At 39.9% G+C, this 15,487-nt stretch overlaps 1 protein-coding gene across 3 annotated transcripts in view; it reads left to right on the top strand.

Annotated features, from left to right (window-relative positions):
• Positions 1-15,487, top strand: part of METTL9 (methyltransferase like 9) — a 52,209-nt gene that overhangs the window by 23,956 nt on the left and 12,766 nt on the right. For all 3 annotated transcript variants that reach the window (XM_045461196.1, XM_045461194.1, XM_045461193.1), the window contains exon 4: positions 5,994-6,178. In XM_045461196.1, the coding sequence (XP_045317152.1) occupies positions 5,994-6,178 (185 nt within the window). The remainder of the gene's footprint in view (positions 1-5,993; positions 6,179-15,487) is intronic.

Below are 15,487 nucleotides of genomic sequence, written 5' to 3'. Positions count from 1 at the left end.
CTCTTCTCCCTTCCCTTCCCTCCCCTTCCCTTCCCTTCCCTTCCCTTCCCTTCCCTTCCCTTCCCTTCCCTTCCCTCTTCTCTCTTCTCTCTTCTCTCTTCTCTCTTCTCTCTTCTCTCCTTTTCCTTCTTTCTGAGAGAATCTTAAGCAGGCTCCATGCCTAGCACAGAGCCCAACGTGGGACTTGATCCCACAAACTAGGAGATGATGACCTCCACTGAAACCAAGAGTTGGACACTCAACCGACTGAGCCACCCAGGCGCCCCATGAATTAATTTCTAATTAAAGAAATACTTCAGTATTTTTGGGTGGTTCAGTCGGTTAAGCATCTGACTCTTGGTTTCAGTGCAGGTCATGATCTCCTGGTTTGTGGGATGGAGCCCCACATTGGGCTCTGTGATGACAGTGCAGAGCCTGCTTGGGATTCTCTCCCTCCCTTTCTCTCTGCCTCTCTCTCTCTCTCAAAAGAAATAAATAAACTTAAAAGAAATTAACTCATCATTTGAAAACTTCATGCCAAAGTCCTAATCTGACACTGTCCTCCCATGTAAAAAAAAATCTGTTCAAAAGTAGATATGGGGAGGAAGGTGTTTGAAATGTTTTCATTCCCCTCCTACTCACCCCTGCTCCTTCCCTTGCTTGCTTGCCATTGAAGCCCTTCTTAAGACTAAATGCCTAAATGGAATTATCAGTGAAATTTAGATATCTGAATTAATAATTCATTGTATCTAGAGTTTACATGCTGTGTAACCTACTAGTAAACTTACTACCCTATGAAAAATACTTAATTTTTTTCCCCTAATACGTAGCACATATGCCAAAATCTGCAGTTTGACCTAAATAGGGAATTCATACTGGTTGATATCCTCTCCACAATATTATTAGTATTAAATAAGAACATACTCACAAAAATGGTGTTTTTCAGCACAGTCTGAGATGTTTTTTTTAATATGAAATTTATTGTCAAATTGGTTTCCATACAACACCCAGTGCTCATCCCAACGGGTGCCCTCCTCAATGCCCATCACCCACTTTCCCCTCCCTCCCACCCCCCATCAACCCTCAGTTTATTCTCAGTTTTTGAGAGTCTCTTATGGTTGGGCTCCTTCACTCTCTGTAACTTTTTTTTCCCCTTCCCCTCCCCCATGGTCTTCTTTTAAGTTTCTCAGGATCCACATAAGAGTGAAAACATATGGTATCTGTCTCTCTCTGTATGACTCATTTCACTTAGCGTAACACTCTCCAGTTCATCCACGTTCCTACAAAAGGCCATATTTCATTCTTTCTCATTGCCATGTAGTCTTCCATTGTGTATATAAACCACAATTTCTTTATCCACTCATCAGTTGATGAACATTTAGGCTCTTTCCATAATTTGGCTATTGTTGAAAGTGCTGCCATGAACCTTGGGGTACAAGTGCCCCTGTATATCAGCACTCCTGTATCCCTTGGGTAAATTCCTAGCAGTGCTATTGCTGGGTCATAGGGTAGCTAGTTTTTTTGAGGAACCTCCACACTGTTTTCCAGAGTGGCTGCACCAGTTTGCATTCCCACCAACAGTGCAGAGGGTTCCTGTTTCTCCATATCCTCTCCAGCATCTACAGTCTCCTGATTTGTTCATTTTAGCCATTCTGATGGCACAATCTGAGATTTTAATGAGGAAGTAATATCTTAGGTTGGGGTTTGTCCAACCTGCTGGCAGGGCAGACTTTTAGCTTAATACCTCGTTTTCTTGGCTTGGGAGCTAACTATTTTTTCTCTTCAATATCTGAGTTCATGAAAAACACACAGAAAATGGTTGAGTTCTTTTTCTGTGTTGCCAAGGTATCCTTATTTATGCCAAAAAATCCAGTTGTAAAATTTAAGGATCTGGCTTTGATTTCTAAAACAAAACGGCAATTTTTTTTTATACTGTTGGTGTTTTGCTTTTTATTTAGGATTTACCAACATGCCGATTGCTTTGTCACTTCTGTAAGGAAAATATGTTTTAAATCCTCCCGGAAGATAAACTATTACTTAACTTGTTTTCTTGAAAATAATAATTCCAGGGTTAGGGGCGCCTGTGTGGCGCAGTCGGTTAAGCGTCCGACTTCAGCCAGGTCACGATCTCGCGGTCTGTGAGTTCGAGCCCCGCGTCGGGCTCTGGGCTGATGGCTCAGAGCCTGGAGCCTGTTTCCGATTCTGTGTCTCCCTCTCTCTCTGCCCCTCCCCGGTTCATGCTCTGTCTCTCTCTGTCCCAAAAATAAATAAAAACGTTGAAAAAAAAATTTAAAAAAAAAATAATAATAATTCCAGGGTTAGAAATACTGTTTTGGAAAAGCCACAGGCACAGGAAAGGATTATATAGTTAATTTTTGATTAGGTGTACTAATGAACAATTCCACAATTCAGGGGACAATAAATTTTTTAAAAAAGATTCTGTGGCAGGAAAAAATTTTGGCAGCATGTTTTCCTTCCTCAGTCTGCTTCACCAAAAGTTAGTGGTAAAATTAGTTGGTCTGAATGGTAGTTAGATGGCAGAGGAAATAAGGGTGTGGGAAGATGCTGAGCTGTAAAGGGTGTGGATTTAGAATTAAATCTGCATAGACCTTTCACACATGCGTAATCAAAAAGGAATCTTATCGGGGCACCTGGGTGGCTCAGTCGGTTAAGTGTCCGACTTCGGCTCAGAGCCTGGAGCCTGTTTCAGTTTCTGTGTCTCCCTGTCTCTCTGACCCTCCCCTGTTCATGCTCTGTCTCTCTCTGTCTCAAAAATAAATAAACGTTTAAAAAAAAATTAAAAAAAAAAAAAACAAAAAGGAATCGTATGTACATGTTAACACCAGAGAACAGAGATTCTCAATGTAAGTTTGAAAGCTACTTGACTTGAATCCATTATCTGTAGGTTTGGGATCTTTCTTGAAAAGAAATTATTATAGTTTAAGAATTCTATTTCTCTGGGTGCCTGGGTGGCTCAGTTGGTTAAGTATCTGACTTCAGCACAGGTCGTGATCTCATGATTCGTGAGTTCAAGCCCCGTGTCGGGGTCTGTGTTGGCAGTTCGGAACCTAGAGCCTGCTTCAAGTACTGTGTCTGTCTCTCTCTCTCTCTCTCTCTCTCTCTCTCTCTCTCTCTGCCCTTCCCCTGTTCATACTCTGTCTGTCTCTCCCTCTCTCAAAAATAAATATAAAATTAAAAAATTTTCTATTTCTCATGTTAACATCCTTTATTTCCTTAAAACATTTTTTTTAATGTTTATTTTTGAGAAGGTAGGGAGAGATTGAGAGAGACACGGAGCACAGGTAGGGGAGGTGCAGAGAGAGAGGGACACCAGGTGCCCCTTTATTTTCTTTTTTTAATGAAAAGATGTTGGAGACTGAAGTACAGACTGCTCTTCACTCACAACCCACCACCCGGAAAGCATCAATTCACGGACTGGTTGTCAGGCTCTTTCTCCCCTTAGCTGGGGAGAGTGGGTTCCTTGGCCTGAATAGCCCATTAGGAGTTTCCAAGTTGCAATTTTTTACTCTGCCAGTGACTTACAGTATGATTTGGACAAGTGACTTCTTCCACTGTTCTCATAAGTGGAGGAAATCTTAACCACGGGTCTCGATTCCTGGGCTAATACACAGTTCGATTGGGGCCAGTACATTTGTCTTCATCGGTGGAACTGAGTTTACAAGTGAAAAGTCACCATACAAAGATGAAGAAGGGCTTCTAAATGTGTAGCTGTAACTGTCCCTTATTAAAGCCATAATTTTTTATTGGAGCATGTTTTTCTTTCAAAATCTGCAAGTAATTCAGAGATGGATTTGGTGAGATTATTCTATATTAAAACATGTTGATAAAAGTTTGGCTTCTGCTTCCTTATAGATGAGCCTAAGACTTTTTTTGTTGTTTTGTTTTTTTAAATCAAGTGTATCATTTGGTTTTTTTGTTTGTTTTTTTAAAATTTATGAATTTAAATAGGCTGTTTGACTGAGGTATTAATATCTAACATAGTCCTTTTCTTTTCTTTTTTTTTTTTTTTTCAACGTTTATTTATTTTTGGGACAGAGAGAGACAGAGCATGAACGGGGGAGGGGCAGAGAGAGAGGGAGACACAGAATCGGAAACAGGCTCCAGGCTCTGAGCCATCAGCCCAGAGCCCGACGAGGGGCTCGAACTCACGGACCGCGAGATCATGACCTGGCTGAAGTCGGACGCTTAACCGACTGCGCCACCCAGGCGCCCCTAAAATAGTCCTTTTCAATTGTTCATTTTGGTTTTTAAAATGAGAATTGATAGTGTTTTAAAAAATTTTTTTAATGTTTATTTATTTTTGAGAGAGAGACAGACAGACAGACAGAGTGCAAGCTGGGGAGGGGCAAAGAGGGAGACACAGAATCTGTAGCAGGTTCCAGGCTCTGAGCTGTCAGCCCAGAGCCGGATGCAGGGCTTGAAACCACAAACCATGAGATCATGACCTGAGCCGAAGCCTGGCGCTCAACTGACTGAACCACCCAGGCGCCCTGGAATTGATAGGATTTTTATCCCCAAAGTAGGACCTTTGTAGTTTGAATGAACTAAATCCAGTTTCTAAAATAATCATTGCACAATAAAGTGATTTTGGAGCCTTAATGCCCTACTTATTTCAAGCAACAAAAAGGATTCTGACTAGTCCCTTGAAGTTGGTTAGAGCATTGTTTTGGAGGAGGGTTTAGTTATTACAAAAAACCTAGACTGAAAACAAGATGCAGCTGAGTGGTTTGTGCTCCTTTATTCTATTTGAAAATGCTCTCAAATATCACTATGCTAATGAGTTTTTTAAAACAGCCCTCATTATACTTTCAGAATTTTCTAAGTTAACTCTACTGTATCTACTCAGCATTATCAAAGACTTGTTTACCAAAGATCCTTTTTCCTGCTCCCTTTTCTTCCCTGCCTCTATCATAACATGCCCAATCTGCCACATTCTGATTGTTACAACCAAGCAGGAGTGAGTAATTTACAGAATTGCCTTAATGGTGTGGCTGACAAAGACTCTTGATAAGAGAACTCTTCCTGTGGATAAAACATTGTAAAGGACTTAGAAATGTTCTGAGAGAGGGATGGTAGGAGAGAGAGGGGGAGGGCTGAGAGTAGTGTGTTAACTGTGCTCTTCATTGACGCTTTTAATAGGATGCCCCATGCTTCGTCGTTTCTATATAGTTATTCAGATAGGAAATTCTAGAGTATGAATAGTACCTGTCTCCTGGAAACAGAGATGTGTGCTCAAAGGCCATAGGTTGTAAGTGGAAATTACCTTTTTAAGAAGATACCCAGCCATAAGAATACCCCTAGCCATTCTTAAAAATAGAGGGGACTCCAGGAATATAAACCATGAATATGTGATGTATTTTATGATTACATTACAATGAAGTAAAAAGTAGGATTTTTTTTTGGTTCATTTTATGTTCAGGAATTTGATGCCCTAGTTGTATAACCATTTTTAGCGCCTTGTAACTCATTCTTATTAAACATATGTTTTGTTCTTTTTTTTTTTTTTTTTTTTTTTTTTTTTTAATTTTTTTCCCTCAACGTTTATTCACTTCTGGGACAGAGAGAGACAGAGCATGAACGGGGGAGGGGCAGAGAGAGAGGGAGACACAGAATCGGAAACAGGCTCCAGGCTCTGAGCCATCAGCCCAGAGCCTGACGCGGGGCTCGAACTCACGGACCGCGAGATCGTGACCTGGCTGAAGTCGGACGCCTAACCGACTGCGCCACCCAGGCGCCCCAACATATGTTTTGTTCTTATAAAGGAAGTATATGTTTTTAGATTTGGAAATGGGTGAAATGCTAAATTTAAAGAAATAGAGTTGCTGCTTTTCTTTGCCTGGCCATCTTATTATTGCAAATATAAATTATAAATGAAAGATCTTGCGTTTACTTTGATTTAGAAGACAAAGTTAGAGCCTGTGAGGCATCCCAATTATTTTCAAAGATGTCTTTAAGGGCGTTTATATCAATCAAGTTCTTTCTGATGTTTTTAGAGTGCTTGGTATAAATGAATGGCAGAATACAGGGTTCCAGTATGATGTCATCAGCTGCTTGAATTTGCTGGACCGCTGTGATCAGCCCCTGACTTTGTTAAAAGATATCAGAAGCGTCTTGGAGCCCACTAGAGGCAGGGTTATCCTTGCCCTGGTTTTACCCTTTCATCCCTATGTGGAAAACGGTAAGTGTGGTCATTTCCTACCCAACATAGATGTCTTTTGGTATTTGTGATTCTGTTTTCTTAGAATAGCCTGGAATTTAAGGGAATATGGTTAACCCATGCACAACATCACCTTGGTTAATGTTCATATTAATGTGGATTTTGTAGAACCTGGTGTCCCCTTTGCAGTGGTAATAGTGAGTACCCAGCTGGGTCTGCTTGCATGGAATTGAAAACCTAAAATGTGGCCATATTTTCTGTTCTGAAATGGAGCCTCAGCCATTCGTTTATCAGCTTAGAAGCTGAGCCAAGAAATAAGTGATGCCTTTTAATGTACCTGGATATACTTGTCGAGTGCCACAGCTGTTTTGTGTTTTACATCTCTTGTTCCAGACTCGAAAAATGGTAAATGCCGTTACCTGTTTTACCCTCGTGAAGACCATTTGTGTTCCAGCATGTGTCATTTCTTTGTTTGACATTGGGTTTTTGGTTGCAGAGTCTTGCTCTTCCACAATCCCGAGTGAAGAATGTATTAAAACAAATGGTTTGATTTCGTATTACTTCAAATTTACTGTGATCTGGTAGTAGCCACATTAACTCTTGGTTTTAGCTCACGTGGTTTGCATTTCAGGTCTTGCTGAAAGTTATGATTTTAAGCCTCTCCTTTGCATTTTCATTAGTTAATAATGTGCAGTAATACAAATACTATTTATTAAGTAATACATGGTAATATTTGAAAATCTTTAGTTTTTCCATTTTACTGCCTGGTTCAGCCTTGGGTTCAAAAACTCTAAGAGCCTGCAGACATTTTTAAGACCTGCATTAATATTTCATAAGCTTCATAGTTCTCAAATATCCGTGAAAATCTGTCTTAAGGAATAATATTCATGTTTGCTTATAACCATGGATTTGACTTGCTCCTTTATTTCTTCTTGTCCTTATTTTTAGCCCCCTCAGGTCTTAGTCCCTTCAGATTAAATGCTTGTTTTAACATTTACCAAATGATTTTAGATGTTTGTTGATGATGGGGAAAATGCAGAATTCTTTAGACATAGGAGGGTGGGAAGGAGTGCAGATAGACCAGATCAAGCAATTCCTGTTGGTGAATCACCTGGTCGTGGTAAAGAAAAAATTGCTTTCAGTGTGAGTGCCCATATAGCGTGTATGCATGTGTAAGTGTGTGTGTGTGTGTGTGTGTGTGTGTGTGTGTGTGTGTACGTGCAGTACAGTGAGGATCCTAGGAAATGTCCTTGGTAATTCAGCAACCTGACTTGTCAGTGCTGTTCCCTGTGTAATTAAGCCTTAGCTCCATCTCTGCATTGCAATCACTAGTCATCAGATTATAAGGCCCTGGTTTCCTGTGTCCTGTTGGGCAACCACATGATAGAATTTTAGTGCTATTTCCTGGCATAGCAGGAGGTGGAAGAGCAGGGGAAGAAACATTAATCTAACCATGAATTTTATTTCCTTGTGTTTCTCACACTAAAAATTGAGAGGAAATCCAACTGCACAAGAGAGCAGTCCCCAGTAAGGCCTGAAAACAAGCTCCTTGGTTGTGGACGTGCAGTTGCCTACTAACTCCTGGGAATCTGGCACATGACGTGTAGCAAACCTGAGTACAAGAAGCTTTTTTGCTGTGGGTGGCCTTTATTGACCTATCCATTTTGCATATTGCTCCACGGCACTCTGTTATTGCTTCCTTTCTTTAAGTCACTAATTAGATCCTGATGATTTCCATGTGACACAATGTGAGGACTGTGAGCTGCAAAGTGACCTTGTTGTGTGTGTGAGTTCGTGAATACTGGGCTGTTTTAAGGAAATAGGAGTGTGCTTTGCATACTTGGCCCAATTTATATTTCAACAAAAAGCAATTGTAGATGAAATTATTTTTTGCACTTTTTTGATTTGTCTTTAAGTCCTGTCACTGCAATTTTGTTTCTTAGGTTAATTTGGAAAAAATGTAAAATGCATCTTTCTAATTTCAATTTCCATTTATTTGGTTTCCTGACCCAGTTTTGGTTATGGGGTCATTAAATCTATGTGAGAATTGTTCTAAGCATCAAATAAAGGAAGAGTAGATAAAAAGACAATTATATTGCAAAAATGAAAATTTAGTGGCATGCTTAATTTTTTAAAAAGTATAATTTTATAAAAAAATAAGTCATGGTAAAAAGAGTTCAAGCAGCTAGCAAGAGGGTATACAATGAAAATTTTCTCATCTGTTCCAGTTCCACAATCTTGCTCAGGTCTCTCGAATATTCTTTTAAAGATCATCTATGTAAATATAACTGCACATGAAAAAAATGATTATATTATTAAACCCCACTGTAAATACTTTTGTTGCCTTTTTCCACTTAAGTGTATCTAGGAAATTGTTCCTTATCAGCACATATGTACCTGCATCATGGTCTGGATATAAGCAATGGTATGTTGGAGTCAGTTTTACTGGCTCATGAGAGCAGATTGTTACATTGTGAATTTAGTGAACTGGTTTTTAAACATGGCTGTTATTGAAAGTGACCACTGAGTGGTCAATGGGAGCACTAAGGTCTTGGAAATTGGCAAATACTATGATAGCCTCTCCTTTCTCCAAGCTGGCTGGTAAACATTTACCAGCACATCACTGGGTGTAGAACTTCCCTTGAGGAGGCCCCTGTTGTACTTTTAGGGACCAGCAGTGTGCTTTATAAATAATAGTGAAATGAACACTCATAGGCAGGTCTTTTCATATGTGTAAGTATGTATCAGAATGCTTTCTGCTTTAAGAAACAGAAGGAGCAACCCAAATTGCTTTTAAAAAATAAGAGTTTATTTTAGAAAAGCAGTTCCATGGTTGCATGGTTGCGTTAATTCTGTGATACAGCTGCTCTGTTGAAATTGAGAGGTTGCTTTCTTCATCTTCAGTGTGGTGATAGTCCCCTCAGAATTGCAAAGTGGCAGGGGCGCCTGGGTGGCTCAGTCGATTAAGCGTCAGACTTCGGCTCAGGTCATGATCTCATGGTCCGTGAGTTCGAGCCCCGCGTCGGGCTCTGTGCTGACAGCTCGGAGCCTGGAACCTGCTTTGGATTCTGTGTCTCCCTCTCTCTCTGCCCCTCACCTGCTCATGCTCTCTCTCTCTCTCTGTCTCAAAAATAAATAAACATTATAAAAGAATTGCAAAGTGGCAGATACAGTGCCAAGTGTCCTGTGTAGGCATGACAAAGTCCTGAAAAGAGAGGATCCCCACACATCTTTTTTTTTTTTTTTAAGTGAGGGAAACCTTCCCCAGAAATCTTCCCATCACTTTAGGGCCCGTTGGCAAGGATGGGGCACATGTTCCTGCTCAGCCAGCGACTGGTCAGGGGCATAGAACAGTCACGATGCACTCTCTGGGTCTGGAAGGGAGTCGTCTGCCCTCAGCCTATTTGCATTTTTGGGTAAGCTTGCAAAGAAGGTGGAAGGGAATTGGTGTTGACTGCTCTTACGCCACAAAATATCTTCATTCATTTAGAAAGTATTTACTGAGTGCCTAGATGCTGGAGATACAGTACGTAGAAAGCATGTAAATATCCTTGCGCTCATGGAGCTTACCTTCTAGTGAGGAAGACAGGAAGCAAATGGCATGCTGTTGGTGATAAATGTTAGGGAGAAAATAATAAAAGCAAGAACGGGGCATCTGGAATTGGGGGTTGGGTTTGGGTGCTATAATTTTAAAGAGGATACTCAGGGAAAGGCCTTACTGAGAGGGTGACATAGAAAAAAAAAAAAATGAAGGAAGTCAGGTGTAAGGTTTTCTGTACAGTCCATTTCTAGGAGTGAAACTGCTTGTGAAAGAGTTGTCCCGATAGCTAGCCTGCAATCCTAACCCATTTATTGAATAGTCATCTTTTCCCCAGTGCTTTGAAACTCGACCTTTATAATAGACTGAAGTCCCCTATGGATTTGGTTCTATTAAGATGTATCCTTCCGTGTATGCCAGTACCCAACTATTTTAATTACTGTAGCTTATCATACATTTTTAAAAAATGTTTATTTATTTATTTTGAGAGCGCACATGTATGAGCAAGCATGAGCGGGGGACGGGCAGAGAGAGAGGGGGAGAGAGAGAATCCCAGACAGGCTCCGCACTTACAGCTAGGAGCCTGACAAGGGGCTCAATTCCACGAACCGAAAGATCATGACCTGAGCAGAAATCAAGAGTTGGATGCTTAACTGACTGAACCACCCAGGGGGCCCAAGCTTATCCTACACTTTAATGTCATAGCATTAGCCCCCTTTCATTAGTTCCTTTGCAGATTTTTCTTGGCTTATTTATTTAACAGATCAACTTCAGCACTAGTTGGTCTAGTTTAAATTTTATAGATTGATTTAGGGAATATTGAGTCTTCCTAGCTAGTAGTAGGATGTGTCTCTCATTTAAAAAAATTTTTTTAATGTTTATTTACTTTTGAGACAGAGACAGAGACAGAGTCTGGGTTGGGGAGGGGCAGAGAGAGAAGAAGATACAGAATCCGAAGCCGGCTCCAGGCTCTGAGCTGTCAGCACAGAGCCTGACGCAGGGTTTGAACTTACGGACCACGAGATCATGACCTGAGCCCAAGTCGGATGCCCAACCAACTGAGCCATCCAGGCACCCTGAATTCTTTAATTTCCTTAATAACAGAAGTTTTTCTTCATAAACGTCCTGCACAGTTTTTGTTAGATTTATTCTAATGGTGTGTTTGTGTGTGTGATATTGTTAAATAGAAATTTTCCTTCTATCATTATTGTAACTCTTAAATTCTTTTCCCAGCTTTTTGGGAAATTGACAAATAAAAATTGGATGTTTTTAAGGTGTACAGCATGATAATTTAATATACCTATATGTTGTGAAGTTATTACTACAAATTAATTAATACATCCATCACCTCACATAGTCTTTTTGTGTGTCATAACACTTAAATGATCAATTCTTTCAGCAAACTTAAGGTGTACAGTGTAGTATTATTAACTATAGTTACCATGCTATACATTAGATCCCCAGAGCTTACTCATAACTGGAAGTTGGTGACCGCTGACCAATATCTCCCCATTTTCCCCACCCTCCAGCCCCAGGCAACCATTGTTCTAGTCTCTGGTTCTTCAAGTTTGACTTGTTTGGATTCCACATATAAGTGAGATCAGAGATCATGCAGTATTTGTCTTTCTGTGTCTGGCTTATTTCACTTACCATAATGCCCTCCAGTTTCATCCATGTTGTTGCGAAGGGCTCTTCCATCATATTTTAGAGTGAATGGTAGGTGTACATAACATAAGCAATTGAATTTTTGTGTATGTACTAATTTTTTAATCGGTTTAGATTGTTGAATTATTTTAGTGTTTCCAATAGCTTCTCTACTGATTCTCTTGCGTTTCCTTGATGCATCTACAAATGATTTTGCTACTTCCTTTTCATTTTTAGACTCCCCCCCCCCCCCCCCCAGTGAATTGGTAGTTAATTCCAGAAAATGTTTTTTAAAATGGTGGGCGTTTTTGTCTTGTTTTTGACTTTAATGAGAATATTTCTGCTTTACATGTGATGCTGTCTTTTGGCTTGAGATTGCTGTTGATTGACTTGAAATATATATACTTTTAAATCTTGTTAAGAGCTTAAAAGTCAGGAATTGCTGTTGAATTTTGTTACCTGTATATTCATCTGTGGAGATAGTCATTCTGTTTTTTCTCCTTTGACTTGTTAAATTAATAGTACTTGCATAATACATATCCACCCTTGCATTTCTGGGCTTAGATGGGATGGTCTTGTAATGCATCACTGGGTTGTACCTACAAAAATTTTAAATAAAAATATTATATCTATCTGATATTTTATTTATTTGGAAAATGTTATCTTTGTCATGTTTTGGTATCAGTGTTCTGCTGACTTTGTAAAAAGTTATTGGGAAGTTTTTTATTCTGTGCTCTGGTACAGTTTAAATTGCATGTGGCTCTCTGTTCTTGCAAAGTTTGGTAGAATTCTCCTGTGAAAGCAGTTAGGCCTGTGCCTTTGGAGAAGTAGCCTTTGGCAACTTTCTCACTTTCTTTTAGGGTCATTGTTCTGGTTAAACTTGACATTTTTAGTCTTACAACTCCCAAAAGTCTAAATAGAAATAAGCAAGACTGATAGGACCGTTCCACAGAAAAAGCCTGGGCTTTGAGGACTGGCCCTGTTTGAAACACGGGCCTCTCATTAAGGTTAATGTTTCATCTGTGAGAGCGGGGCTAACGCTTAGGTTGGGGTTTGTTGTGAGTATTAAATAATCTCATTTATGGGATAGGGCCCCACTGCATCTGTGTCAATGTTGATATTTTATACATGTTAGACTTCTTTCATCCCATTCTGTTCTGTTACTTCATTTTTGTCTGTGGCTTTATTGATCCTATTTGTTCAGCAGGCCTTTAGTGTGCAATGTTCGTCAGTGTCCTTCAGACCTACTTGAGATCTCTCCCTTTTAAAATAATAATCACAGTTTGATACATTGTAATATTTATTCATTTAACTGCACCCAGGCTTGAACTCACGACTCAGAGTTCGAGAGTCTCATGTTCTTCTACTAAGCCAGCCAGGCGCCCCGATGTCCTCATTGTAACTTTGTCTCAAAGTGTGCATTCTTCATCGCCTCATGTGACTTGACTCCACAGAGACTTAACTATATGCCTGTTAGCCAGCGTCTCCAGTTCACCCAGGTTTTATGTAGTAGAGAAAAAGAAATTACTTATTCTGAAAATCCTGCTGACATCTTTTGGTATGTAGTTTAAGTGCTCTTGTCTAGAAGGTAGTGTGTAGACACTAGAAGCACGTCTTTGTTGTTTCCCTCTTGTTGGGATTTCTTTCAGTATTATTCTTCTTTCACTGCCATGGGAAACTCAAAGCTGAACAGAAAGCTGTAGCTTAATTTTTTCCAGTGAAAAGCCTAGATGCTCAGCTAGTAGGAAAATTAATATTGCCAGGGATTCAACAAACACTGCTTATGGACAGGGGTGAGGATCGATGGCCAGGGAGTGAAGTGTGCTTCATATCTCAGTTGACGGGCTGAAAAAATATTTTTCTATAGAAACAGCGTTCAGTTGTTTTCACATAAAGGTGTTGGAGAGCCTAGTTTTTACCAGGCAACGAACACTAGGCAGTGGAAATACAAAGATAATGTAAAACTTGCTTCTGGTCTTAAGATACTTGAAGAATCATACAGAAGATAAATGTAAGCAGACAATGGCAGGATAATCTGATAAGAAATGTGACAGAGTACTCTGGGTTTAGAGAAGGAAAGACCCATTAAGAGCTAGGGGAGGTTATGGTAGGTTTCATGTAGGAGGTGACATTTGAGCTGTGCTTGTATCTGGGAAGTATTTTACCAGGCAGAGAGAACAGCACATGCAAAAGCAGGAGAGTGTGAACAAGGTGGGATTAGGGAAGGACAAGGTCAGTGTGATCCAAGGGTGGCATGAAAGAAAGGCCTTTGACTGTATAATAGTGTAGCACCGGGCGCCTGGGTGGCTCAGTCGGTTAAGCGTCCGACTTCGGCTCAGGTCACGATCTCACTGTCTGTGGGTTCGAGCCCTGTGTCGGGCTCTGTGCTGACTGCTCAGAGCCTGGAGCCTGTTTCAGATTCTGTGTCTCCCTCTCTCTCTGACCCTCCCCTGTTCATGCTCTGTCTCAAAAATAAATAAATGTTAAAAAAAAAAAATTAAAAAAATAGTGTAGCACCTAACAGCTGTTGTTGGTTAGATGGGTGAATAAAAGGATGATATTAATATATACACCATTCACTGTGATGTATGACCTGAGGGAATGTAACTACTTTTCCAAAGGAGAACGTATTCTGAATTTGAGCTTCAACAACAATCTTGGAGACACAGCCCTTGCTTGTGTTGGGTAAGGCTCCTTCTAAATCAAATACTGATGTAGCTCAGGGATTTTGTCTTCTCATTAAGTTACACAAAGAACAGCAGATTTTCAGCCCTGGGAGTACCAAAATGTAAGGACTCCCAGAAAGGAAAAGTAAATTCTCTAATCCACCTCTTTCTATTCACCTAGATAATGCTTACCTTTTTTTGCCATGTAGCTTAGAAATTCATTTATTTCATCCAGGTCAGTGGTCTCAAAGTGGGGCTATACACCCAGGAGAACACAAGACTGTTTTGGGTTATAGGAAGAAAATATTAACATGTCTATTAATATGACTTTTATGCCATTTTAATTTCTACTTTTGTGTATAAGTTACACATATACACATATATGCACACACATACATGTACACAGTATACCCAACACACAAGTGTACAACGTAGGCATTCACACGTACATATACAAACACACAAAAAGAGTTTATGTGTTCCTGCTCGCTTTCCATTTTTTCCTGGCACATGTGATTACATATGTTGGAGACCACTGATTGAAGCCATCATTGCAAAACATTTTCAAAGGGTTCTTAAAATATTTCATTTATTTATTTTTAATTTATTCTTGAGAGAGAGCATGCACATGTGTGAGCAGGGGAGGGGCAGAGAGAGAGGGTTAAAGAGAGAATCCCAAGTAGGCTCTGTACTGTCACCATGGAGCCCAGTGCTGGGCTCGAATTCACAAACCGTGAGATCATGATCTGAGCCAAAATCAAGAATCGGACGCTTAACCAACTGAGGTACCCAAGTGCTTTTAAGATATTTTAAAATTCTGTCTGGGTTTTAAAAGTAGAATACACTTCACTTAATACCACTTTAAAAGAAACACTTTAATGAAATAAAAACAGATCATAATGCATTTTTAATAACAAATGTACACATGTGGGTACTTAAAATAGATTTCTACAATGAGGTAGCTTTCAAAGAACCATCCATAGCATGTTTTCTCAGTGAGATGGTAATGATTCCATAAACATCTTTGCTGTACCCAACCCCTTATCGAATCTTTCCCTCCTAAATCAGTTAAAAATCAGTATTGCCTTGCCCACTGCTTCCCTGGTGCTGTTACTTGGCACAACACTGACACCTAGGGTTGGTTGTGGCTTATTTGTTCTGAGGTTCTGAGGTTTTCTGTCTAACCTTCTGCGTTGGGTCTTCTATATTTTAGCTCATCTTCTTACTCTGTTCTCTACCAGAAGAAATAATACTTGCTCCAAGGTACTTTTCAAGATGGCTTTTCTTTCTTTTTTTTTTTTTTAAGATGGTTTCTCTAATTACGATTTTGGCATCTCGCTTCCATCTTCTTCCCTCCCTCGCAGCTTAGTCTTAATTGGCTCATCACTATCACACTCACAAAGACAGTTCTTCCACTCAGGACAGAGGGATGTAGTGTGACTTCTAATCTTTAGGGTAACGGTCATCACGCATCTCGTATGT

The sequence above is a fragment of the Leopardus geoffroyi genome, chromosome E3, assembly GCF_018350155.1.
Source record: "Leopardus geoffroyi isolate Oge1 chromosome E3, O.geoffroyi_Oge1_pat1.0, whole genome shotgun sequence".
NCBI classification, from domain to species: Eukaryota; Metazoa; Chordata; class Mammalia; order Carnivora; family Felidae; genus Leopardus; species Leopardus geoffroyi.
This window is presented reverse-complemented; position numbering and strand designations above follow the sequence as displayed.